Genomic DNA, 24,067 nt, shown 5'->3' with positions numbered 1-24,067 from the left:
TGGTGGTAGTGTTGGAGATGGTGATTGTAAGATTGGTGACTGGTGGTGGTGTTGGAGATGGTGGTTGTAAGATTGGTGACTGTGGTGGGATTGGAGATGGTAATTGTAAGATTGGTGATTGTGGTGGTGGTGTTGGAGATGGTGATTGTAAGATTGGTGATTGTGATGGTGTTGGAGATGGTGGTTGTAAGATTGGTGATTGTGGTGGGGTTGGAGATGGTGATTGTAACATTGGTGATTGTGGTGGTGGTGTTGGAGATGGTGATTGTAAGATTGGTGATTGTGGTGGGGTTGGAGATGGTGGTTGTAAGATTAGTGACTGTGGTGGGGTTGGAGATGGTGGTTGTAAGATTGGTGACTGTTGTGGTGTTGGAGATGGTGATTGTAAGATTGGTGATTGTGGTAGTGCTGTTGGAGATGGTGATTGTAAGATTGGTGTCTGAGATGGTGGTTGTAAGATTGGTGACTGTGGTGGTGTTGGAGATGGTGGTTGTAAGATTGGTGACTGTGGTGGTAGTGTTGGAGATGGTGGTTGTAAGATTGGTGACTGTGGTAGTGGTGTTGGAGATGGTGATTGTAAGATTGGTGATTGTGGTGGTGTTGTAGATGGTGATTGTGGTGGTAGTGTTGGAGATGGTGATTGTAAGATTGGTGACTGGTGGTGGTGTTGGAGATGGTGGTTGTAAGATTGGTGATTGTGATGGTGTTGGAGATGGTGGTTGTAAGATTGGTGGTTGTGGTGGGGTTGGAGATGGTGGTTGTAAGATTGGTGATTGTGGTGGTGTTGTAGATGGTGATTGTGGTGGTAGTGTTGGAGATGGTGATTGTAAGATTGGTGACTGGTGGTGGTGTTGGAGATGGTGGTTGTAAGATTGGTGATTGTGGTGGGGTTGGAGATGGTGATTGTGGTGGTGGTGTTGGGGATAGTGATTGTAAGATTGGTGATTGTGGTGGGGTTGGAGATGGTGATAGTAAGATTGGTGATTGTGGTGGTGTTGGAGATGGTGGTTGTAAGATTGGTGATTGTGGTGGTGGTGTTGGAGATGGTGATTGTAAGATTGGTGACTGTGGTGGTGGTGTTGGAGATGGTGGTTGTAAGATTGGTGATTGTGATGGTGTTGGAGATGGTGGTTGTAAGATTGGTGACTGTGGTGGGGTTGGAGATTGTGGTTGTAAGATTGGTGATTTTGGTGGGGTTGGAGATGGTGATTGTAAGATTGGTGATTGTGGTGGTGTTGGAGATGGTGATTGTAAGATTGATGACTGTGGTAGTGGTGTTGGAGATGGTGATTGTAAGATTGGTGATTGTTAAGATTGGTGATTGTGGTGGGGTTGGAGATGTTGGTTGTAAGATTGGTGACTGTGGTGGTGTTGGAGATGGTGGTTGTAAGATTGGTGACTGTGGTGGTGTTGGAGATGGTGATTGTAAGATTGGTGATTGTAAGATTGGTGATTGTGGTGGGGTTGGAGATGTTGGTTGTAAGATTGGTGACTGTGGTGGTGTTGGAGATGGTGGTTGTAAGATTAGAGGTTGTAAGACAGTGACGCTGATCTAAACCGGCCCTGTGTCTCCCCTAGGTCGACTCAGCCTTAAATGAGTACCTGGCGTGGTGTGTAAACATCACGAGGGAGACCAAGGCGGTGTTGGCCATGGGCATGAACAGAATATTAACATAAAAAAACAAGCGGGCATTGAGCTGGTTGGAGTAAATGGTCGCGGTCTCTCCGCGCTTACGACCCTTTAAAGTGCCCGCGGGCCCTAACGCTTAACCCCTCACGTGACCGCGAGCACGCTCTCTCGCCTGGGCGGGAATCGATTCCGTTGACTCGTCCTCGCTTGTTGTGAAATCGATTCCCCCTTCTCCGCCGCCGCACTCGGCTCGCGCAGCTCCTGACGGTGACGGAATCGCGCGCTCCGATTCAATGCCGATTTAGCGAATCGATTCTCCCGCACCGTGACCCCGCGATGCGCGCAGACATGGGCGACGCTGCCGCCGGTCGCTGGCGCTCGACGCCCGCCACGCGCTCCCGTCTCTCCTCCTCTCTCTCCTCCTCTCTCTCCTCCACTCTCTCCTCCTCTCTCTCCTCCTCTCTCCCCTTCCGGCTCTCCCCTCTTCTGCTCCTTCTCGGCCTGAGCGCTGTCGCCGCCGCCGAGGACGTTCTGGGGTGCGGGGGATTCGTGAAGTCCGACATCGACATCAACTTCTCTCTCATTGAGGTGCGGCGGCGGGGTGAAGAGGGGTAGTGGCAGAGGGGGGGGGGTAGTGACAGATAGGGGGTAGTGACGGGGGGGGGGTAGTGGCAGGGGGGGGTTGTGACGGGGGGGGGGGGGTAGTGGCAGAGGGAGTAGGGGGGGTAGTGGCAGAGGGGGGGTAGTGGCAGAGGGGGTAGAGGGGTAGTGGCAGAGGGGGTAGGGGGGGTAGTGGCAGAGGGGGTAGGGGGGTAGTGGCAGAGGGGGTAGTGGCAGAGGGGGGGTAGTGGCAGAGGGGGTAGGGGGGTAGTGGCAGAGGGGGTAGGGGGGTAGTGGCAGAGGGGGGGTAGTGGCAGAGGGGGTAGGGGGGTAGTGGCAGAGGGGGGGGGGGTAGTGGCAGGGGGGGGAGAGTTGTGGCAGATAGGGGGTAGTGGGGGGGGTAGTGGCAGGGGGGTAGTGGCAGGGGGGGGCTGGTGGAGGGGTTAGCTGGATGCTGGGTGCCGGGTGCGTCAACTCGTCCGGCGACTCTTCTTTATCATGCCTTTCGGTACTTCGTGTAATCTTCGCGTGGCTCTACCGTTTATATAAATGGGTTTAGTCTAACAATTTTGTTTCTTCATGACCTCTGCTCCTGAGAGGGCTTGGACGACTGAATAGTTTTCTACTGAGCGGACAGGATCAATAACATAACGATCCACTTTGTGAAAGGTATTTGATACCGAGTGAATGTGTCCCGTTAGCGATCATTTAGGGAGTAACACCGGCTCCTCTGCGCAGATCAAGCTGTACACGAAGCAGGGAAACCTCAAATACCAGACGGACTGCGCCCCCAACAACGGGTACTTCATGATCCCGCTCTACGACAAGGTATGTGCGTGTGTGCGGTCCGCATGCGTCGATCGTGGCCTTGCCAGCTCGCCTCGCTCTATTCAATGTTAGGTACATCACAGACGATCGGCAGGTTGCGCGTTGTTATGGGTAACACGTGTGGGGCACGCCCGGTCAGTTTGGCGGAGTAGACCAAATATCCTCGTTAGTTCACTGCGGTGGAGGCCCCTGCCACCAGCAGTGGCGGGAGCAAAACAATTGCAGGGCTACACATTTCACCTTCTGAGAAAGGAGGGCACGTTTATCCGCGCGGTGACCCGTGTGGTTTGTATGTCCGCGCACGTGGCGATCAGTGCAATCATTCCGACGCTCTGCTGGAAACGCCGCCTCCTCTTGTGAAAACGGTCAGGCGGTGGTCGTTTAACAGCCCAATCTAAGCACCTTAAGCCTGGGTCTCACCGAGCGGCTGACCATTTGGTCGGCGCATCGCTGGGAGACCTGCAGACGCAATGACGAAGGCCGTGCTCTGCACCGTGTTCCAGATTGGTTCCGGTTAATGTCGCTTCAACTGCAACAGTGGATGGGTTCTATGTTTGATATCCGCCTTGGCTGTCTCACCGAGTTCACCTCTCTGCAGGGCGACTTCACCCTGAAGATTGAGCCTCCTCTTGGCTGGAGTTTCGGTGAGTAGTCACTGCTGCTGGTTGAGGTTTGCGTGTGATCAGAGTGAGTGTGAGTGGTGCAGTGGTTATCGCACTGCGCTACAAAGCCAGCTCCCCCGAGCTCGAATCCCACTCCCAACCAACATCAGTGACGAATATCCAAACTGGTCCTGGGCCTCCCCAATTGAGCACCTGGTGCGGTGTGTATAAAACATCAGCACTGGGGAGACGAAGGCGGTCGGTCGTGATTCTGCCCATAATGTTCCCCTCGTGTCCCGTTTTGAACGTCACGGGTGCTCGCTAACGCTTTCCCGACAGTCTGTTAAAGTCTTCAAGGGGGGATCTGTGCGATCTCTCAGCCGTCTACACCCCCCCCCCCCCGCTCCACCCCGTGCTCTAGAGCCAAGCAGTGTGGAGCTGCACGTGGATGGGGCGACCGACCCGTGCTCCACCGGCGACGACATCGACTTCCTCTTCACAGGCTTTAGCGTTGCGGGCCGCGTGAGTGTCGGCTCCCTCCACTCGCACTTCTCACTGTCCTTCTCAACGTGAGACTCTCCCTCCCGGCGTGAGACTCTCCCTCTCATGGTGAGACTCTCCCTCTCAGCATGAGACTCTCCCTCTCAGCGTGAGACTCTCCCTCTCATAGTGAGACTCTCCTTCTCAGCGTGAGACTCTGCCTCTCAGCGTGCGACTCTCCCTCTCATAGTGAGACTCTCTCTCTCAGTGTGACTCTCCCTCTCGGCGTGAGACTCTCCCTCTCAGCGTGAGACTTTCCCTCTCATAGTGAGACTCTCCCTCTCAGCGTGAGACTCTCCCTCTCAGCGTGAGACTCTCCCTCTCAGCGTGAGACTCTCCCTCTCATAGTGAGACTCTCTCTCAGTGTGAGACTCTCCCTCTCAGCGTGAGACTCTCCCTCTCATAGTGAGACTCTCTCTCTCAGTGTGACTCTCCCTCTCGGCGTGAGACTCTCCCTCTCAGCGTGAGACTTTCCCTCTCATAGTGAGACTCTCCCTCTCAGCGTGAGACTCTCCCTCTCAGCGTGAGACTCTCCCTCTCAGCGTGAGACTCTCCCTCTCATAGTGAGACTCTCTCTCAGTGTGAGACTCTCCCTCTCAGCGTGAGACTCTCCCTCTCAGTGTGAGACTCCCTCTCATAGTGAGACTCTCCCTCTCATAGTGAGACTCTCCCTCTCAGCGTGAGACTCTCCCTCTCATAGTGAGACTCTCCCTCTCAGCGTGAAACTCTCCCTCTCATAGTGAGACTCTCCCTCTCGGCGTGAGACGCTCCCTCTCGGCGTGAGACTGTCCCTCTTAGCGTGAGACTCTCCCGCTCATAGTGAGACTCTCCCTCTCAGTGGGACTCTCCCTCTCGGCGTGAGACTCTCCCTCTCGGCGTGAAACTCTCCCTCCCGGCGTGAGACTCTCCCTCTCGGAGTGAGACTCTCCTTCTCAGCGTGAGACTCTCCCTCTCAGCGTGAGCCTCTCCCTCTCGGCGTGAGACACATCCTCTTGCATCACAGCGCGCGTCTCACTCTCCCCCCAACCCAGCAGAGTAAATGGGTAAACCACAGTTATTCGCCTGGCGTGTGGCAGTGGGGTAAAATGTGGGTACGACCACCTCCTAGACTCGCGGTCGGTGCCGTGCCGCTGTCCTACGTGCCGCGTGTGCCCCAGGTGCTGAGCCGGAACATGGAGTCGGGGCCAGCCGGCGTTCTGGTTGAGCTGACGGCGGGCGGGGACACCCTGCAGAGCGTGCACACGCAGCCCGGCGGCCGGTCGGTCCACTCGGCCCCCTCCCCACCTCGTGCCGCTCGTCGCGCGTACACGTCCACAGCCACTCGCTCGTGACTGTCCGGCGCGGCAACCTCGACGCACCTGTCACGCTCATGACATGGCTCTGTTGCTGATCTGGTAAAGGCATTGTTGAAGAAGCTTGGTTTTCTTTTCCCGTGCCAAAGCCTCTTTAACTCTGAACAGCTTTTCCTGCTTCTGTACAAAGCATAGATTCGGCCTCAACTGGAATTCTGCTACTGCCGTCATATCTGGACTGGAGCACCCAGTCCCAACCTCACTGTGCCTGATAGAATTAAGCATAAAGCAGCAGGCAGGGTGATTGATGATTGAGCACTCACTGATTCGGCCCAGTCAACTCACGCGCCATTGGGGCAGTTGCCTCCTTATCGCTCTTTTACATCTACTACTACCATGGCTGCTATTCCCATGAACTTAACTCGGTCTATCAGACACCGATTGTTTCATCTCATCCACACTGCATTCAACCACCACCACACTGCAGCTCGCCTCACTTTTTGCTTCCTCCCTCACAGTGCTCCACTTTGGTGGATGCGCGTGTTAAGGGTGCAGGTGTGCTGAGGGTGTGTGTGTGCTCGTTGTGACAGGTACAGCTTTGGGAGAGTCCACCCGGGCGAGTACGAGGTCAAGGCCTCCCACCCGACCTGGACGCTCCAGCCCGTGAGTGGCTCGGCCGCATCACAATTTAAGAGTCGGAGGCGAATGCGTCCCCGTGTTGACAGGGTCCGTGGCAAAATACGTTCGTGGGCAGGCAGGGTTGGCTGTGAATGCGTCGTTGTGCAGGACCCGTATCTAGCAGAGAGGGCCTTCGCCAGTAAGCACCTGGCAGTGGCCCAGCATTGGCTCAAGCAGGCCCGACTCTTGCTGTCCCACTGCCCCCCGTCGTGTGCTGCTCCGTTTTTCGTGGGTGCTTGCCAACAGCGCTTGCCCCGACAGTCTTTGTCGGCCTCACACGCGGTCTTTGTGTTTGCCGTGGCAGGCCTCCGTGGCGGTGACGGTGGGGGTGGCTAACGGAAATGCGGGGGAGGGGCTGGTCGTGGCCGGCTACCAGGTGACTGGGAGCGTGCGAAGCGAGGACGAGCCCGTGCAGGGCGTGCAGCTGCTGCTCTTCTCCTCCAGCGTCACCCAGCAGGTGAGAGGACACGGCAGGGAGAGAGTACGCACGGGGGAGAGTACATGGCGGAGAGGGTACTTGGAAGAGCGAGGGCACGGGGCAGAGAGTACACGGCAGAAAGAATACATGGCAGTGTCGTGAGAGGACGCGGCAGTGTGAGTACACAGCAGTGTACTCCCTGTGCTGTGTACTCTCCCCCGTGTGTAAGTGTACTGCGTTAATGCACGAGTGGATGAGCAGAGTGGATCTAGTGGCCTTGGGAAGGGACCGAAGGAGCCAGGGCCACGAGGCTGTGGAGCCGCCCTCTGCGGAGGTGTTGCTGCACTGCGTGTGGCAGAAGCTATGCTTGCCGTCGGTGAAGAGTTCAGTGAGGTGGTGTGCGCTGTCTAGGATGTGGCTGGGTGCAGCCTTGGACCTGTCAAGGGCTTCTCGGCCGCTTCGACTCTGCCAGCGTTCGTGTGCAGCACCACCTCCACCCATGCCGGCACCTTCATGTTTCCATCGCTCCCGTGTGGCTCCTACTCGTTGGTGAGCACCTCCGTCTCCCTCCGTGCTTTCGTTCAAGCAACACCCACGAGTCAGCAACTTCACTCGTGCGTTCGACTGGTAGTGTGCTGTGAGCGTGTTTGTTAGCGTGCATGCATCCAGGGCTGGATTAATATTTTGTAGGCCCCGGGGCTACAGGTACTGAGGCCCTCAGTAATATTTTCAAAAGGAAAACAAAATTTCGATTTAAAGCTTTCGTGACTGCAAGGATTCATCTTCTTTGGTTCTTTCGGTAAAGTCACGTAGAATGAGAATAAAATACGTGACTTTACCGAAAGAACCAAAGAAGAAGGAAAACAAAGTTAAATTAAAATAAAATTTATTTTTACAAGGCTAACAAATAAAATTCAGCATTCACAAATGAAATAACTTTTCACTTAATCTCTGGAGGCCCTCCAGTTGGCGGAGGCCCCTAGGCTGCAGCCCCTAAAGCCCCGTGTCTTAATCCGGCCCTGCATGCATCCACAACAAGGCAGTAGGACCCTGGGTAATGTGTCGGTTACTAAAGGCAGATGAGCCTCAAGGAGGCCAATGACACCGCTATCACTGGGAAGGGAGAGGCCCCACGTGGGGTATTGGTCCGGCCTGCCAGTAGGCCGTTGTGCGTCATCCCAAGCGAGCGATGTTGCCGGATGCCGCCGCGCGATGTTGGAGCTGTGTGCCTCCCGTCTCTGCTGCAGGTGCCGTTCTACCAAGGCGAGCGCATCACGTTCGACGTCGCGCCCGCGCGCCTCGATTTCACGGTGGAGCACGACAGCCTGAGCCTCGCGGTAAGCCCGGCGGTGGCCAGGATAGAGGAGTCTGACAATGACACAAGTAACGACGTGAAAGCAAAGTGCAACGGTGAAGCAAATAGAAATCGGAGCAATAGCAATTGAACAGATATCAGAGAAAAAATAACAGCATTATGGAAGACATTGACAGCAATGCACAAACAATTTAAATACATTTCTAACAAGCAGCATTTGCCACTTTTTTGCATAGGCTTACGGTTTGAGTGCAGCAGCCGCCCTAACCACAGTGGACATCAAAGATCCCGAGACGTCACTCACAAGAGGAGGCCATTGTCTTCGATGTTTTTGCTAAATTAAAATTGTACCCTCAAATGACTGAAATGTAGAAACTAGGTAATAATTCAACTTGTAGATGAACTGAAAGAATACTAATAATTTGCGGATGAATTTCGATTTAAAGCTTTCGTGACTGCAAGGATTCATCCTCTTTGGTTCTTTCGGTAAAGTCACGTAGAATGAGAATAAAATAATAAAATAGAACAATAAAATTCTCACGACGTTTCGGCCACAACACAAGTAGCCGTCCTCAGGTGAAGAAACAGGACTGTCCAGAAGACAGTGCTTGACAGTCCTGTTTCTTCACCTGAGGACGGCTACTTGTGTTGTGGCCGAAACGTCGTGAGAATTTTATTGTTTTATTTTATTATTTTCTCATTCTACGTGACTTTACCGAAAGAACCAAAGAAGAATTTGCGGATGGTTAAACGCTCGTAAAACGCGTGACAAAATACATTTTCTTGGCTATGTCGGGCGGTGGAGAGTCGTATGAAACCAACTTCACCAGATTATGAAGTGGCCTCACCTAAAAACCAATCATCTCGGTCTTGTCCTGTTAGCCTGCAGAGAAAACCCGGCCGGCCAGGCAGCGTGCGTGCAGAGAGTATGCGCTGTGTCCCCAGACCCCGGGGGTGCACGAAGGTCGTCTCCGCCGTGACGTCAGCTGTGCTCCTCGTTTCACGTTTTGCAGACTGTGTTCCGCGTGATGGGGTTTTCGGTGACAGGCCGGGTGCTGGAAGCGGTCGGTGGAAACGGCATTCCAGGCGCCGTTGTGTCCCTCAACAACATACAAGGTAACATGACAGCCTCACAATGAAGCAAATGTGTAGCCGTCATTCATTGGCACCTATCCCATTATGGGACCACAGCGTGGGCAATTATTGGCGGTGTGTGTGGCTGCCTTCCCGCTGCGCGCGTTACAAATTCAACATTGTTATAACATATTTCATTATTATTGGCGACGCACAAGGAAAGGCACATAATCACTCTTCAAAAGTTTTTAAGTTAATTCCTATAGTCATTGTAAACAGAAATACATACAAAATATAACAGTGGTAAATTTACTAATGAAACCTTGAAACGTCATTTATGTTGGAGGTGTCTGGGTGGCTCAGAGGCCAGAGCACTGCACTGACACCGTCGAGATTCTGCATCCAGGTCCGGGCAGCTGCCCACGGGGTACACCGTGGGTTACACCGTCGGGTACCCTATGGGGTACACCGTGGGGGTAAACAAGTAAACGGACGATGAATAACGCAACGTAGTTATTGACCACATTAATATTAATATAGAATAACATTTTCCGTGCCCGGGTCCCTGGCACGTTCGATATCCTCTCGGCGTCTCCCCGCCGACCCCTGTCCCCGGCGGTTCGCTGCGCACCCCCAGTGGTCACTCGGGAGGACGGCTCGTTCCGGCTGGAGAACATGACGACGGGATCCTACACCATCGCCACCAGCAAGGAGCACTACAGCTTCCCGCCCGTGTCGAGCAAGATTGCGCCCAGCACGCCCACGCTGCCCGACATCGTCGCCTCCAGGTGCCGCTGCCTCGCGTCCGTGGGCCACGCGGTGCTCGCTCCGGCGGTTGCGCTTGGGGTTGAGTGGGGGGCAGCAGGAGTGGTGTGGTGGTGTGTCGGCGGTGCGGGGGCACGGTTTACAGCGGTGTGAGAGTGCGTGCGGTGACGGGGGCCGTGCGGTTGCAGTTTCAGTGTGTGCGGCACCGTGAGCGTGGATCGGCTGCCCGAGGGGGGGCGCGGGGGAGGGAGGCGGAGGGTGACGCTGACGCCCGTTGGAGGGGCCGCCCCCACCGAAGCCTCCGAAACAGACGCCCTCGGGGCCTTCTGCTTCCTGGCTGCCCCGGGCACGTACGGCCTACAGGTAGGCGTACACGCACGCGCCATGAGCATGGCTGCGGGTTCGCTCGCCGGCTACGTCTCACTCGGGCACGGCGAAGTTGGTCTTTGCCGCGTATGTGACTGTGCGTGTTAACGGGTGAGACTGTGTGTTTGTGTCTGTGTGTGACTGCGTGCTGCTGTGCTCACAGGTGGATGTGAGCGAAGCTGAGAGCAAGGCAGGGCTGGCGCTGCAGCCCGCGCTGCTGACCGTCACGGTGACACGGGCTCCCGTGCTGGGCCTCTCGTTCACTCAGCTCTTGCTGTCGCTGTCAGGCACCGTCTCCTGCCTGGGTAACCCGTGCGCCACTTCGCTCTGTGTGCATTGCCCTGCCACGCTGCGTTTTTTATAGGGCGCTGGGGCGGTGGGTAAGGGGGGGCGGGTGAGGGGGGCGGGTGAGGGGGGCGGGTGAAGGGGGGCGGGTGAGGGGGGGGCGAGTGAGGGGGGGCGGGTGCGGAGCGTTTTGTGAGCGTGCCGGTGCAGCTGCTTGCGGTCTGTCGAGTCTGTGTGTACGGCGCAGTGGGCTGTGGCCGCAACACTAACCAAGGAGGCGCTGTGCGCACAGCTGGCTGCGGGGAGCTGGCGCTGACGCTGCAGCATGCGGCACCGCAGGGCGAGAAGCGCTCACTGTCCCTCTCCGACTCCGGCCCCGTTGCCGACTTCTTCTTCGACCGCCTCTTGCTCGGCCGCTACAAGGGTGAGATGCAGTCCCGAGGTGCCTCTTGGTTTCGTTTAACCCGGTGAGGACTCGATGTAGCGGAGGCCTGTAGACCCCACGGGACACTCATGCCAGTTGGCTTTGAGATGTTACTTTAAAACCATTTAACTTTCCGCTGCGTCGCCCCTGGGTGCGCGTGACAATGGCTGTCGTGTTTCTTCTGGTTGCACGTGACGATGGCTGCCGTGTTGTTTATGACGATGGCTGCCGTGTTGCTTATGACGATGGGTGCTGTGTTGCTTCTGGTTGCGTGCGACGATGGCTGTCGTCTACGCAGTGTCGGTGGGCCAGGAGGAGTGGTGCTGGAAGAATCGCTCGCTGGAGGTGGAGCTGTTGGAGAGCGGTGGAGGTGGCCACGTGGAGTTCCGCCAAACGGGCTTCATGCTGCGCTGCAGCCTCTCCCACTCCATCGCCCTGGTGAGCAGCAGCGGCAGCGGCATGGCCATCTCCCAGGGTGCCGCTTGGGAATTCCACCCTCGGTTCATCAGCCCTCTGTGTCCTCCCACAAAGCAAAACTGCTTCCAGATTTCAAGTTTAACGTGAAGGTTTTCGCAGCCATTGTTAAGATCGTAATACATTTTTGGGTTAGGTCACGTAACTATCTGACTGAATTTGTCATAAAACCCTCCACCACCCGACATAGCTAAACAAATATTCAGGTTTATTTCTCCAGTCATTTGATAACCCGATCATTTGAAATGGTTCACACATATTTGGCTATTATTGACCACGTTGACAAATTGGAACCAATCAAGCCGACATTTCCTCTCTGGGCTCATGAACTATGAAGTGCACTGTGACGACAGTGGCCGTGGCGATCTCACCGCCGTCGGCCTGTCTGATGCCCGTGACCGTGCTCGCAGGAGTTTTACCAGGACGAGAAGGGCCCGGAGAACGTCGGCGTCTACAACCTGACCAAGGGCATGAACCGCTTCTGCCTTTCCTTGCCGGGTATGTGCCTGCCGCCCAAGTTGAGCGTTTACGTCCCTCGAGGTCGCGCACCGGGTCATCGACGCGGCCAAAGTTGTTGATGCCGCGCGTCTCGCCGCCGCTTTGTTTTGTTACTGCCGGGTCATTGAGCCGGTTGCGCAGGTGGCACCTGCCCCCCCCGTGGCGTGCAGGTGGCACCTGCCCCCGTGGCATGCAGGTGGCACCTGCCCCCCCCCCGTGGCGTGCAGGTGGAACAATTCTCAGAACCACCACTAGCTGTTACTTAACGTCCACGTCTCTAGTATGTTGTTCTTCACCTTACCGGTGAGCTGAAACAATAACAAATTACCACGTTTTAAACACTTGCACACGTGACAATGTGCTTGGCTGTTTTCCGGTGGCTGAGGGTCTTAGGATCTCAGTTTAGCCAGATCCATTACGTGGCCTCACCCAAACTTCAACTATGAATCGCTCTCGACACGTGTTCACTGAATAGGTTCTTCCGTCAGCGCTTGCCGTCAGCGCAGGGTGCACTGATAATGTGCTGGAGCTACTGTTAATGCCGTGTGTTGCTTGGGTGAATGTGTGTGTGTGCAGGCATGTACAAGCTGACGCCGCGCTCCTGCCACCGCTTTCAGCAGGACGTGTACACTTACGACACGTGAGCCGAGCATTGCACGCATGCGAATCGCACCTTTTTGACAGGACGATGTTACTTCTCTTACTCTGTAACTAATCGTTTGAAGCAAAAAAGGAGATTTACATGAAGTCGGTTGAGAAGACATGAACTATTCAATCTCCAGGTCTAGCCTGAGGGTGATATAACAGTGCGTTCCTCTGCAAGAGCGCCATTTACCGAGTCTCCCTGTTAAATTTTGATTTAAATCTTTCGTGACTGCAGGGATTCATATTCTTGGTTCTTTCGGTAAAGTCACGTAGAAGGGAAACAAAATAATAAAAATATAAAACAATAACATTCTCACGACGTTTCGACTGCAACACAAGCAATCATCATCAGGTGTGAAAACCACAGCAAGAAAATTTGAAAACAAGTCTCCCCGTTGTTGAATGTGAAGTGCGATCTGTTCATCTCGTAAGCAACCACTGCCCGCTGTGCCATGCTTACACAGGAGGAACGGAAGCGATACACCCAGCTACTCCTGATGCCATCGGATGGATGACCACACTCAACACAGTTATCGTGTTTTGTCAGTTGCTTTTCTGGGTGGCACGGTGACACAGGGCAGCACGGTGGTGGCGCAGTGGTACCACTTGTGCCTCGAAGCAAGAATGGCCTGGGATTAATTCCAAACTTGAGCGCCTCTTTGTCGAGTTTGTTCTCCCCCCTGTTCCGCACGGGTTTCCTCTTGGCTCTCTGATCGTCTCCCATAACTAAAAAGACGTGCAACAGAGCTGGTATTGGACATCGCTATGCTGAAAAACGACCTGTAAATTTACTCAGTTTGGGATTACACAGCAAACATAGCAACATTGCCCCCACGACTACGAAAACATCACCGCTCCGGCGTCATAACAATAATCGTTTTAAATGTCGTGCGAAAGAAAAAGCTGCTCGCGCCTGTCCCGGCGAGCGCGAGGCGCCGGATCACACCACTGCGCGCCACGCCTCACCAGAGCCTCTCGCGTGTGTGCGCCGTGCAGCGCCCACCCCAGCGTGCTCGCCATGACAGCCACTCACCACCTGGTGCAGGGAGCCATCGTCACCGACAAGATGGCCGCCGACATCACGCTCACCGTGCAGTAAGCGTCGCGCTCCTCCCGCAGGCACCGGCCACCGTTAGCGCCCGCGGTACACGCGGCGCGGCCCGCGTAGGCCCTCGCCGCAAGCATCGCTCGCGAACGTGCGAGCCTGAAAGCCGTCATCGCACGAGCGCCAGCGGTGCCGTTCGATCGCAGCGTGATTATATAAAAATGCAACCTCTAGCAGTTCTGGGTTGTGTACCACGTGAGTCTTTGGCGTGCCCCCTGCGTATTCTGACCATAGAGTGTAGTAGCGCTCCTCTGCACAATTTGTACTCAACCTGCTCCTCCATGATGGGCATCCATCCTCCCCAACAACACTCACTGCACTGCCCATCTCCTCAACCCAATCCCCCTAATACACCCCGCACCCACCCACCCACCCACCACCCACCCCGCAACCACCCACCCACCCCACAACCACCCCGCAACCACCCACCCACCCCGTAGCCACCCAACCACCCACCACCCATGCCGCAACCACCCCGCAATCACCCAACCACCCATCCCGTAACCACCCACCCACCCCTCACCCACCCACCCACCCACCCCTCACCCATCCACCCACCCTGCAACCACCCACCCACCCCTCACCCACACACCCACCCACCCTGCACCCACCCATCCTGCACCCACACGAACCACTGCATGCGCTGCACTTGCGTACTTATTACGGTGTGCGCTGCACGTGTGCCTGGTCAAGGTCGTCGCTGGAGGAGACCCAGGTCCTGGGCCCTCTGAGACTGGAAGGGGAGGAGGAGGAGGCGGCGGCAGAAGAGGAGGGAGAGGCGGGGGAGCGCGAGCGGGGGCCTGTGGCGCCGTCCCCGTCAGCGCAAGCGCCCTTCACCTACCCCTACTCCTTCTGGGCTCGGTGCGTGGCCGCGAGCTGGAGGGCTCGCCGGATTTTGGACCTTCCATCCATCAGATATCTCCCCCTTGTTAAAATTATAATCGACAAATGTCTGTACTCGCCCGAGTTAAAATTCTTTAAACAGTCGCGTTCTGCAGCAGCACAGGGTCAGGACAGTTGTTCACGATGATGGGGCAGCCCGGGAGGCCATGCTGTGTTTGACAGTTGTCCAGCAGCGTTTTTTGACAATTTTTTTAAGTTTCCATTTTGAGAAAGAGTAATGTTCCAAATAACCTTTTCTCAGGAAAAAAGAATAGTTTGTATGGAAGATGCTTTGAAAAACGTATTACTCCTGCTCCGTGTGTATGTGTGTGTGCTGTGTGTGTTGCGTGCTTTGTGTGTGCTGCGCATGCTGCGTGGTACTGTGTTTGGTGGCACGGCTCGCGGGGCGGCTGTGTGCAGCGCGGGGGAGAAGGTGCGAGTGGAGGCTGCCTCGCGCGAGCTGCTCTTCCACCCGGCAAGCACCGAGGCCGTCGTGCAGGGAGGTGGGTCACACCACTCCTCTTCCTTGCACTGTGGGAGAGCGATTTTTGTGACAACGATGATGACCACGATCAAGTTGCTGATCGAGTAACTCGGAGCGCTGTACACGCTACGATCGCCTTGCACCGCGTCTCAAATGCTCAAAGGGCCCCTCAGTGGCAGCTGTCCCTGCGCGGGTCAAGGCAACCCGGCACCTGGCTTGTGTGTGCCTGCGCGCGCACTCTGCTACCAACCCAGCGACCCGGGTTCGATTCCCGCTCGTGGCCAACATAGCCAGCCTCAAATAAGTGTCTGATGTGTGTAGACATCACAGGGGAGAAAAAGGCAGCTGGCCGAGGTGCCAACAGCAACCACCCCCTTGTGCCCCATACCGGCCTTCATGGGGGTGCCTCGCTAACAGCACTTGCCCCTAAAGTCTGTTAATGCTACACGGGGGATCTTTGTCTTGCCGGTGCGTGTAGAGAGCTGCCCCGAGCAGCTGGCTGCCGTGTCTGGTGAGGCCGGGGTGTTTGTGGCAGGCCGCGTGGAACCGGCTCTGCCCGGCGTCATCATCGACGTACGGGAATCCGGGGCCGCCGACAGCCTCGTCACGGTGCTCACCGACGAGCACGGCTCCTACCGGTATGTACCGCCTCGCCGGGCGCTTTGCCGGGGCACCTCATTGAGGCGCCTCACCGCTCCGGCACGGGCAGCGCGATGTCTCTCATGACGCGCGTGTGTATCCCGGTAACGCTGCGCGCGCTTACCGACCACCGAGATGTCGGGATCGTGTTGCCGATCGGTCCCCGCGGTGCACGCGCCGCGCGTGCTCTCCATCTGCGCGCGAGCGGAGCAGTGGCAAACGGCGGCGAGCGAGGATGTTTGTGTGCGCAGAGTGGGCCCTCTGCAAGGCCACCGCGACTACGCCGTGTCGGCCGCCAAGGAAGGCTTCGTGCTACGCCCCGTGGACGGCCGCCACGGCCATTTCCAGGCCTTTGCCCTGGCCTCCATCACGCTCACGGTACCCGCCGGCCACGTCTCCACGAGTCCGGGGCGGCGCGGTCCGCGTCTCCCGACGCGGCGCTGCGCGCTTCTCATCTCGCACGCACTCACTCGGCGCTCCCGTGCACACCGGCAGTATCTGTGTACTTAATATTCGTAATTGTGTGTTTGGGTTGTGCCACAATTCTTTTAACCGTTGTTTGTGAGAGTTGTGGGTGAATTGGGCAGGTGAGTTGTGAGCTACAAGTGTGGTGGCGGTTTAACATAGGTGGAGGAATCAATGGGGGATGTTCACGGGAACAGTCATGGTAGTTGTAGCTGTAGAAGTGTGATGTGACTCTCGGTGAGTGAGTGACTAAAGTAAATCGGTGAGGGCTGGATGAGCAGTCACCGTGACTTCTATCAGGATGATCGGGGTGCTTCACGCGGGATGTGACGGCAGCAGTAGGATTCCAGCTGAGGCTGAATCTGGGATATCCTGTATTAGCATGGTTAATCCGATTCACTTTGATGGAAACGTTTGCGTGTGGGTGGAGACACCGGTGTATATGTGTGTGTGTGTGCTGCTGCGTGTGTCGTGATGCTCCCGTGTAGATCACGGCAGAGGATGGGCAGCCCCTGTCCGGTGTGCTGCTGTCGCTGAGCGGAGGGCAGTTCCGTTCCAACCGCCTCACGCAGGACAACGGCTCCTACAAGTTCACCAACCTGGTCTGTCATGCGCGCTACCACCACCACCACCAGCAGCAGCAGCAGCGCACAACGCTCTCGCTCCAACCCTGAATCAACTGGGCTAAATTGATTTATAATACATTTTTACTAAGGCTATGTAATATACTTGATAAATAAGTGTTGTAAGACCCTCTACCACCTGACACAGCCAAACAAATACAAATTTGTCAAGTGAACAAGCGTTTAACGGCACAAATTTGGCGAGATTATTACGTGGCCTGACCCAAAAATATATCGCGAGTCGTAACATCGGCTGCGTGAACCCACGTGTGGATCGTTGTATTTCATTCATTCAGACTCCGGGCCAGTTCTTCTTCAAGCCCATGATGAAGGAGTTCCGCTTTGAGCCATCGTCCCAGGTGGTGGATGTGCAGGAAGGCCACGCGGTCCACATCGATGTGAGCGCCTTCCGCGTCGCGTACAGGTACGCCTGACGATCCGTCTGGGACTGCGCGCCCCTGTGACGACAGGGCGTCTCGCTGCACTTCGCACACGGTTCCCCACATCTCAGCTGAAACATATGAGAGGGCACCCCCAGTGGCAGCTGTCCTAGTGCGGCACAAGGGGACTCTGCACCTGGTCTGCGAGCGGACGTAGTCTGCCAGTAGGGGGCTAGGATCGCTGCCACTGTTTCCAAATTGAGTAATCGGCGATGTAATTCTTGATTTGAAGCTTTCGTGACTGCAGGAATCCATTCTCTTTGGTTCATTCGAATAAGTCACGTAGGTAGAAATAAAATAAAACAAATCACTTGACGTTCCGATCGCAACACAAGCGGTCGAAACGTCGTGATTTGTTTTATTTTGTTTCTAAGTACATGACTATACCGAAAGAACCAAAGGGTATGGCGATGTAATTTTTCGAATTTGTTAAAAAATGCCGATACAATGGCCACTTGTTTGGAATGGCATTGGGGAATCTTTAGCGTCCACTGTGAAGCAGATGGCGCGTAGCATTGGTACGATTATTACACCCGTAGTAATAACCAGGGCGGCCTTCCAGATTTAGAACCGCGAACCTCTGTGCATGCGTGCGTGTGCGCAGCTGCTTTGGCTGGGTGTGGTCGCTGAGTGGGGAGGCGGAGGCAGGGGTGGGGGTGGAGGCCGTGGGGCAGGGCGCGTGCGGCACGAGCGTGGAGGAGAGCGCCACAGACGAGGAGGGCCGCTTCCGTCTCCGTGGCCTCACCGTGAGTGACCGTCGCACCGCGTCGGCCGTCGCCCTCGCACCGCGAGTAACTCTCGCGCGACACCTCTCGTGAGTTGAGCTTCCCGAGAGTTCCCGCGGTCGAGCTGCGTGACTCCTCGCCCCGGGTCGCTGGGCTTCGTGACCCCACGTCACCCTGAGCTCGCTGCACATCTCGGGGTCAGGTTTTGAGTATGGCGGTGCCTTGCGCATTTTTAATAGATCTCGGCTGTCACCGTTTGTTGGGCGTCTCGAGCGGCTGCGGATGCCGACGATGTCACGCTCGCGTCCGGCACGTGTTTTCCAAAGGGACGATTGCATGAAGGAGCCGGATAATCAGGTTGTGGATTGGAGAGTGAGGTGCGGATGTTTGTAGGAGACTGGAACGACACGCCCTTGCAGGGCTGACATTGGCTGCTTTGGAGGAGACTTGAGAATAATGCCAAAGCGAGGCGTGTGGTGGAGCCGCTCTGCCAGGTCACTGTGAGACAGGGGAGGAAACTTCGTGCAACAAGCAGAGCCATTGGCAGGCCGCTGCTATTCTCCCCCCCAAACCCCACGAGTCCGTCCTGTCCTACAAATGCCTCTGCCAAGACTGGAAACGTGGTGGGCTCAGCTCGGGACCCTAGACAATCAGCACGCAGCGCTGACGACCACCTAGCCGCTGCCGCAAAGGAGATCAGTCGACCTTTGAACTCGCTCGCACGCTCACCCACTTATTCATTCAGTCCCTTTCCCACTCCTCACTCGCCTATTCACACTCAACCACTCACACGCTCACGCTCCCAGCCACTTTCCCACTCGCGCTCGCTCACCCACTCAGCATGGGAGCGGACGGCTTAAAAAGTGAACATGCTGGGCTACTCCCACGACCCTGACGTGGAGACTCTCACCAGGGCCTACACACCGGGGCCATATTGCGAGCCCGGTATTGGAGACGTGACTGGTGGCAGCAAACGAGAGGAAGAGAACCCCTTGTCTAGCAAGCTGGGCGCAGACACCGCGTGGCCGTGATGAGTGTTGTGTTCGCTGCTGCCCCCCCCCCCCCGCACTCACCCCCGCCCCCCCCTCCCCTCCCACGTGTCCGCACAGCCATCGTGCACGTACCACGTGCGCGTGAAGCGGGAGGGAAACGACCACGTCGAGAGGGCCATTCCGCACTACCGCGCCGTGCAGGTGCGCGCGCTGCACCCTCGCGACAACCGAGCAGGCGGCACGCGGCGTTCGCGCCTCTCCCTCCGTGTGATAAATATAAACGTTCCACATCCCATCAGCCACACGGCCTTCTGGCAAGTGCATCACTCCAGCAGCATCGGTTCAACACAAGTAAACTCTGAACGGGTTTCGAAATTTAGTGTCTCATGGGCAGAGTAAGTCTCGCCTGAACTAGTTCTGGTGAACTTCCAAATGTTTCTCGGTAAGAGTCCTGTCCTAGATCTGGATCCCAGTTCACCACCAACTGCTTAATGTTTGTGTTTGCTGCAGGTGGACACGCGTGACATCCACGACGTGAACATCGTCGCATTCCGCCACATGAACCAGTTTGACCTGAGTGGCAACATCATCACTCCCAGCCAGGAGCTGCTGGCCACGCTCAAGGTGAGAGCTCCGAGCCGACTCGGCGAGCGAGGGCGATATCGAAGATTCCCTCCTTCTTGCCACTCGCACGACTCAATTAGGAATTGGCCAAATATCCCAAATTGGAGGGACACGGCTACTAATGGGAGGTGAATAAAAACGGTTTGGAGCACTTTGGCTTCATTGAGTTTCATAATCAAAAGCAGCGGACGCCTGTGCCTGAAGAAGAAAGTTTTTAATCGGCGAGAACTTCCCGCCGTGACGCGGATCAGGAACACGGACACAGATAAACAGAGTGGAACGTGCGCAGAGCAGCACAGAGAGATGCACGCTGGCAATGAAAGCAACGTCCAGTTCGTCCACGGAAGTAAAATTCTGTCTCCGATGCTGGGCCCATGGGAACGTCGACCCCAAACGCTGGGGTGTGTTGGCGTGGCGGATGGCGTGAGGAATACGTGAGCGAGCGAGCATGACGGCGTGTTCCAGGTGGTGCTGTATCGTGGGGAGAACCTGGACACGCCCTTCCAGACGCTCTCTCTGACCCAGTCATCATTCTTCCACTTCCCTCCTCTGCAGAGGGACGGAGAGGTGGGTGGTGCTGCGGCTTCGGGGAGCATCTGTGGGAGCGCTTGTCCTCCTGTCACACTTCCTGTTCTCGTTTGGCAGAGATACTGTCATGATTATCAGATGTATGTCTATGGCCAAAAGAACTATGTTTTTTTCCAGAGAAACTACAGGTAGAGACCACGAGTGGTTCTTCTCTCTGGGAAGGGGGGCTCTCATCCACGTCAGGACAGCGCGGACATCTGGGGGAAGGGAGTTCCAGACTATGTTGGGCAGCAGACGAGAAGGAGGAGAATTGGCGACCTTCCACAGAGCAACAGTTGACTCGGGGCGGTGAAAGGAGGCCTTTGTTGTTGAAGCAGAGAGTGTGTGAAGGGGAGTAGAGTGAGATGAGAGGAGAAAAGGCAGGAGAGTGTGTGGGAAGTGAGTAGAGTGAGTTGGGGTAAAGGTATGGATATTTACTACTTTTCTTTATTGATGACATTTAGAAGGAACCCACGTTATTTGGTAAAAACCAACATTTAACTTTATTCTTAGTAACTTCAAAGTCCACCGTGTATCGGCAGGGCTGGCCCCGACACTCGTGCAGCATGGAGACGTTGAGCGCTCCGGCCGTGCGGCCGCGGTTCCGTTGCAGAGCTACACGATGGCGCTCGAGTCCTCGCTGCCCCGGGCGCTCTACGAGTTCTCGCTCCCCGAGGTCTCCTTCAGCACTGCGGGCTTCCACAAGCACGTGACGCTCTCCTTCTCCCCGCGGGTGAGAGCAGCGCGAGCCGTGCCCGGTCCGCCGCTAGCGGTACGCGACGCGCACGAGCCGCGACTCGCGACCTGTGGGGGCGGCGACGCGGCCCGGCGGTAGCGCCTTTGCCGCTCGGTGCGGAGTTCCGCTGTTCTAATCTTCCAGGCCGCCCTGGTTTTAACCGGCGGAGTGTTAACTGTCAATTGCAACGCTCCGTCTGCCTCAGTGGACGTTAAATGTCCCAGGATGTCATTCTCAAGAGCAGGCCGTTGTGTGCCGGCGTCGGTGGCCCAAATTTGCACAAAAACATTTCGTGACACCACAAAGTACTCAATTGGGATCGCGCACATGGCAATCATTGCCCCTACTGTGAAAAACTTGGCAAGGCCCTCCCGCAAAAGAGTCCTGAGACTCGATGAGACGTTCGTGGGTGAACGACGGCTGTGCCTCTGGCGTGAAACGTGACCGGCGCGACGTGGCGTGGCGTGCAGAGGAAAGCGATGGAGCAGGAGGCGTCACAGGGCTCGTACCTGGCCCTGCCGCTCACACTGCTGCTGCTCATCGCCATCTACAACCACGACAAGGTGACCGTCGCGACTTTCCCCCCTTGCGTGGCTTGATAAACTCCGCGGTGTGTCTCTGTGCTCCCCGCCACCTCACTGCTCTCCCTCTCTGGACACGGGTGCATTTTTGCGGCGTACGTTAGACAACAAATATCACCAAAGTCTCCGGGTCACGGTGTGTATAATTAACAATACATTCAACAATTTACATACAAGTTGGGTAACAATGTCTCATATATAATTAATGTACAGCGTGGTGAATGCCATTAGCGTGAATGACGCCATATAAAATGAAATAATCATTCACATATGTACACGTTTGTGCACTATTTAAACAATATGCACGTTCTGATGAGCGAGTCAAACACGGGGAGGGATGGTGGTGGTGATGCTGAGTAAGCAGCTCACTGTGAAAGGTGGCTGCACACGGGCCCCATTGAGGCGTTGCGGAGGCGTGCCGGTGGTGCCGTGCAGTAGCACGGACGGCTGGCACTGTCGTGCGGCTTTTACCAACAGCTGCCCTGGGCCGCCATGCGGCAGTGCGGCAGTGCGTTCGCCGCTTGTCACAGACGTTGACAGTTCGATGCCGACAGGCCACCCCGGTTAATACTGCACGTTATCAGCCGAGAAAATATCACGAGTCGTCTGCTTCGTTCTCACAATGGACATTAAAGATCACGTGCATTTCGAAACGAGTAGACTTTGTGTGCTCGTGTCGTGGTCCAAACCTGAGAAAAATGACACCACAAATGACTCAATTGGGAAATAGCGACGTCGCAGTCTCAGTGCAGCGCTTACGTTCTTGTAAAGTTTTTATTCCTTCTAAATGTTCTATTTAGGTCTCGGTTTGCGAGAGCTTTGATAACCGCGTCAATTTCCACCAAGTCAGATGCCTCGTCTTAGTCTACAGAGGTCTGGCATATTGTGGATTGATGCCTAACGTCCTGTGTGGCGACTGTTCTGTGCCTGTGCCGTGTGTGCCACGGAGCAGGCGCTGCCCATGCTATGGCAGCTGGGAAGCCGTGTGCAGGCCGTGCAGGCCATGGGGCCTCCGTTCGGAGCCGCCCCGGCTGTGGAGGACGCCAAGAAGCTGCTGAAGAAGCCCAAGAGCCGGAGGACGTGACCGATCACCCATGGCGCGTGCCCCATGACCCGTGACACGTTCCACTGTCGCCCCTTCCGAGTGCATCACACCATTAATCCATCACCACTAGGATGTAAAAGGAAAACTGCCTGCATGGAGTAAACCATAAAATCTAACAATGTGTTTAGAAGACAAATTAATATATATAACAAAAATTAAAACCACAATTGTAACATTAACATAACTGCTGGCGGAAGGGCCTCCACTGGAGGGAACTTGTAAATGGTGTTTGGTCTACTCTTTCACACTTTAACCCCCCCCCCCCCCATATACGTCACCTGCCGAGCATGTTTACCGCTTGGTGTTCAGAGGGTGGATTTTAGAAACTCGCCCCCATTGTTTTAACTGCCGTGCTGGGAGATGGAGTCGAACCGGCGACCTGTTTGGACTCGGCGGGAGGTCCGAGTCGCGAGCGGCACTACTTCTAGGTTTGCAGGAATAACCACGTGATGCCCATGTGAAGAAATGCACGTGGAGGGAGTCTCAGGGATATTTAATGAGGCCTGACGAGTGAGAGGCCTGACGAGAGGCTGACGCGCGGGGTGCATTCGCTGTCGCGGGACAGGAACACCCCGACGAGCCGCAGAGCCCTCCGGCCGTATTCTTCGTCCTGGCGCTGGCTCGAGCAAGCCGGGCTCCGAGCCAGGTGTTTTAACTGTTGGCGGCTCCGAGTGTGTTCCTATCCACGCTCAGGATTTCAATTTCCCCTCCGAGCCAAGCCACGGCTGAGTCACTCGCCACGTCTTTGGAAGCGGCTGAGCAGCTCGAGCCCAAGCTGAACCCGAGCGTTCGAGGCCGAGCCACAACTGAGAATACGGCCTTGGTGTGCGATGATGAGGTGTGCCTGGTAACCAAACCCTGATGCAAAGTAACCCTGGAAATGGACCCATTCTAAAGTTTCACCTCACTGGTGTCCAATGCATTACCACGTGCAGAAATGTGAATTGCGTATTTGTAATTGTGGCAAGCTGATCTGCTATTCGAGGCACGGGAAACGTTGCCAGGTATTTCCATGTTGAGACCAACACGTTCAAGCCACTTCACATGCAGTCCTTTTGAGCTTGGGTTTTCAGTAACTGATCTTTTGTAAATGAATTGTTCTTGCTTTCCATATCACATTGTAAAGATCGTATGTACAGCTGTTTACACCTCCCATGGTACAATTAAAATGCATTGGCAGTGGTGTGCATGCACAAACCAAAACACTTGTCTGGACCCCTGGTTGGAGTCTCCACTTTTTCCAAGGCACAAACCCCCACGTGTCTCAGAAGGTGAGGTCGACAACCAAAACTTTGCATTATATTGGACGCGTGTTCAACACAACACCGGCACAAATTAATTGCTGCCACCCAGACCCAAATTTTGGGGCAGTCTGAGAATCGGTGTTTGTGTTCACGTGGGATACCACAGACAACCAGAAACGGTGCCAAGAATTGCCCAAGCTCTGTGATCCTATATTGGGATGTTTGGTCAACTACACGAATTAATGTATACTTTGTAGTAAGCCTGCATGTGCGAAGCGGGTACACAATCCCTGCACTGATGGAGATTAATCCACTTGCTGTACCACTGCCACCAAGAGACTGCTCTATTATTCAGCTGCCTGGGATACCTTCACATGCGCGAGAGACACCACAGGCCGGAAAATATCCGTGCGTGCAGATA

At 55.5% G+C, this 24,067-nt stretch overlaps 1 protein-coding gene across 1 annotated transcript; it reads left to right on the top strand.

Annotated features, from left to right (window-relative positions):
- Positions 1 to 1,919: 1,919 nt before the first annotated feature.
- On the top strand, positions 1,920 to 23,605 carry LOC116945878 (BOS complex subunit NOMO1-like). Its single transcript, XM_032960511.2, has 31 exons — positions 1,920 to 2,218; positions 2,969 to 3,058; positions 3,657 to 3,702; positions 4,082 to 4,182; positions 5,358 to 5,458; positions 6,083 to 6,155; positions 6,475 to 6,627; positions 7,000 to 7,137; positions 7,836 to 7,925; positions 8,917 to 9,019; positions 9,615 to 9,765; positions 9,931 to 10,105; positions 10,272 to 10,413; positions 10,686 to 10,817; positions 11,116 to 11,255; positions 11,702 to 11,789; positions 12,366 to 12,429; positions 13,431 to 13,529; positions 14,233 to 14,400; positions 14,842 to 14,924; positions 15,384 to 15,543; positions 15,796 to 15,922; positions 16,498 to 16,611; positions 16,929 to 17,056; positions 17,677 to 17,818; positions 18,907 to 18,990; positions 19,300 to 19,413; positions 19,879 to 19,980; positions 20,594 to 20,713; positions 21,187 to 21,279; positions 22,250 to 23,605. Exons 1-31 carry the CDS (start codon positions 1,967 to 1,969, stop codon positions 22,379 to 22,381), a joined length of 3,705 nt encoding a protein of 1,234 aa, XP_032816402.2. The 5' UTR covers positions 1,920 to 1,966; the 3' UTR covers positions 22,382 to 23,605.
- Positions 23,606 to 24,067: the final 462 nt, after the last annotated feature.

The sequence above is a fragment of the Petromyzon marinus genome, chromosome 25, assembly GCF_048934315.1.
Source record: "Petromyzon marinus isolate PM22_M1 ecotype Great Lakes invasive population chromosome 25, UKy_Petmar_22M1.pri1.0, whole genome shotgun sequence".
Lineage (NCBI taxonomy): Eukaryota > Metazoa > Chordata > Hyperoartia > Petromyzontiformes > Petromyzontidae > Petromyzon > Petromyzon marinus.
This window is presented reverse-complemented; position numbering and strand designations above follow the sequence as displayed.

Bases quoted from the DNA above. Each gene is read 5' to 3' on its own strand.
- LOC116945878 (XM_032960511.2), top strand. From the start codon at position 1,967: ATGCGCGCAGACATGGGCGACGCTGCCGCCGGTCGCTGGCGCTCGACG. The intron at 19,981-20,593 runs GTGGGTGGTGCT...GTTCCGTTGCAG, and splicing joins CTCTGCAGAGGGACGGAGAG to AGCTACACGATGGCGCTCGA. The intron at 20,714-21,186 runs GTGAGAGCAGCG...CGTGGCGTGCAG, and splicing joins CGCTCTCCTTCTCCCCGCGG to AGGAAAGCGATGGAGCAGGA.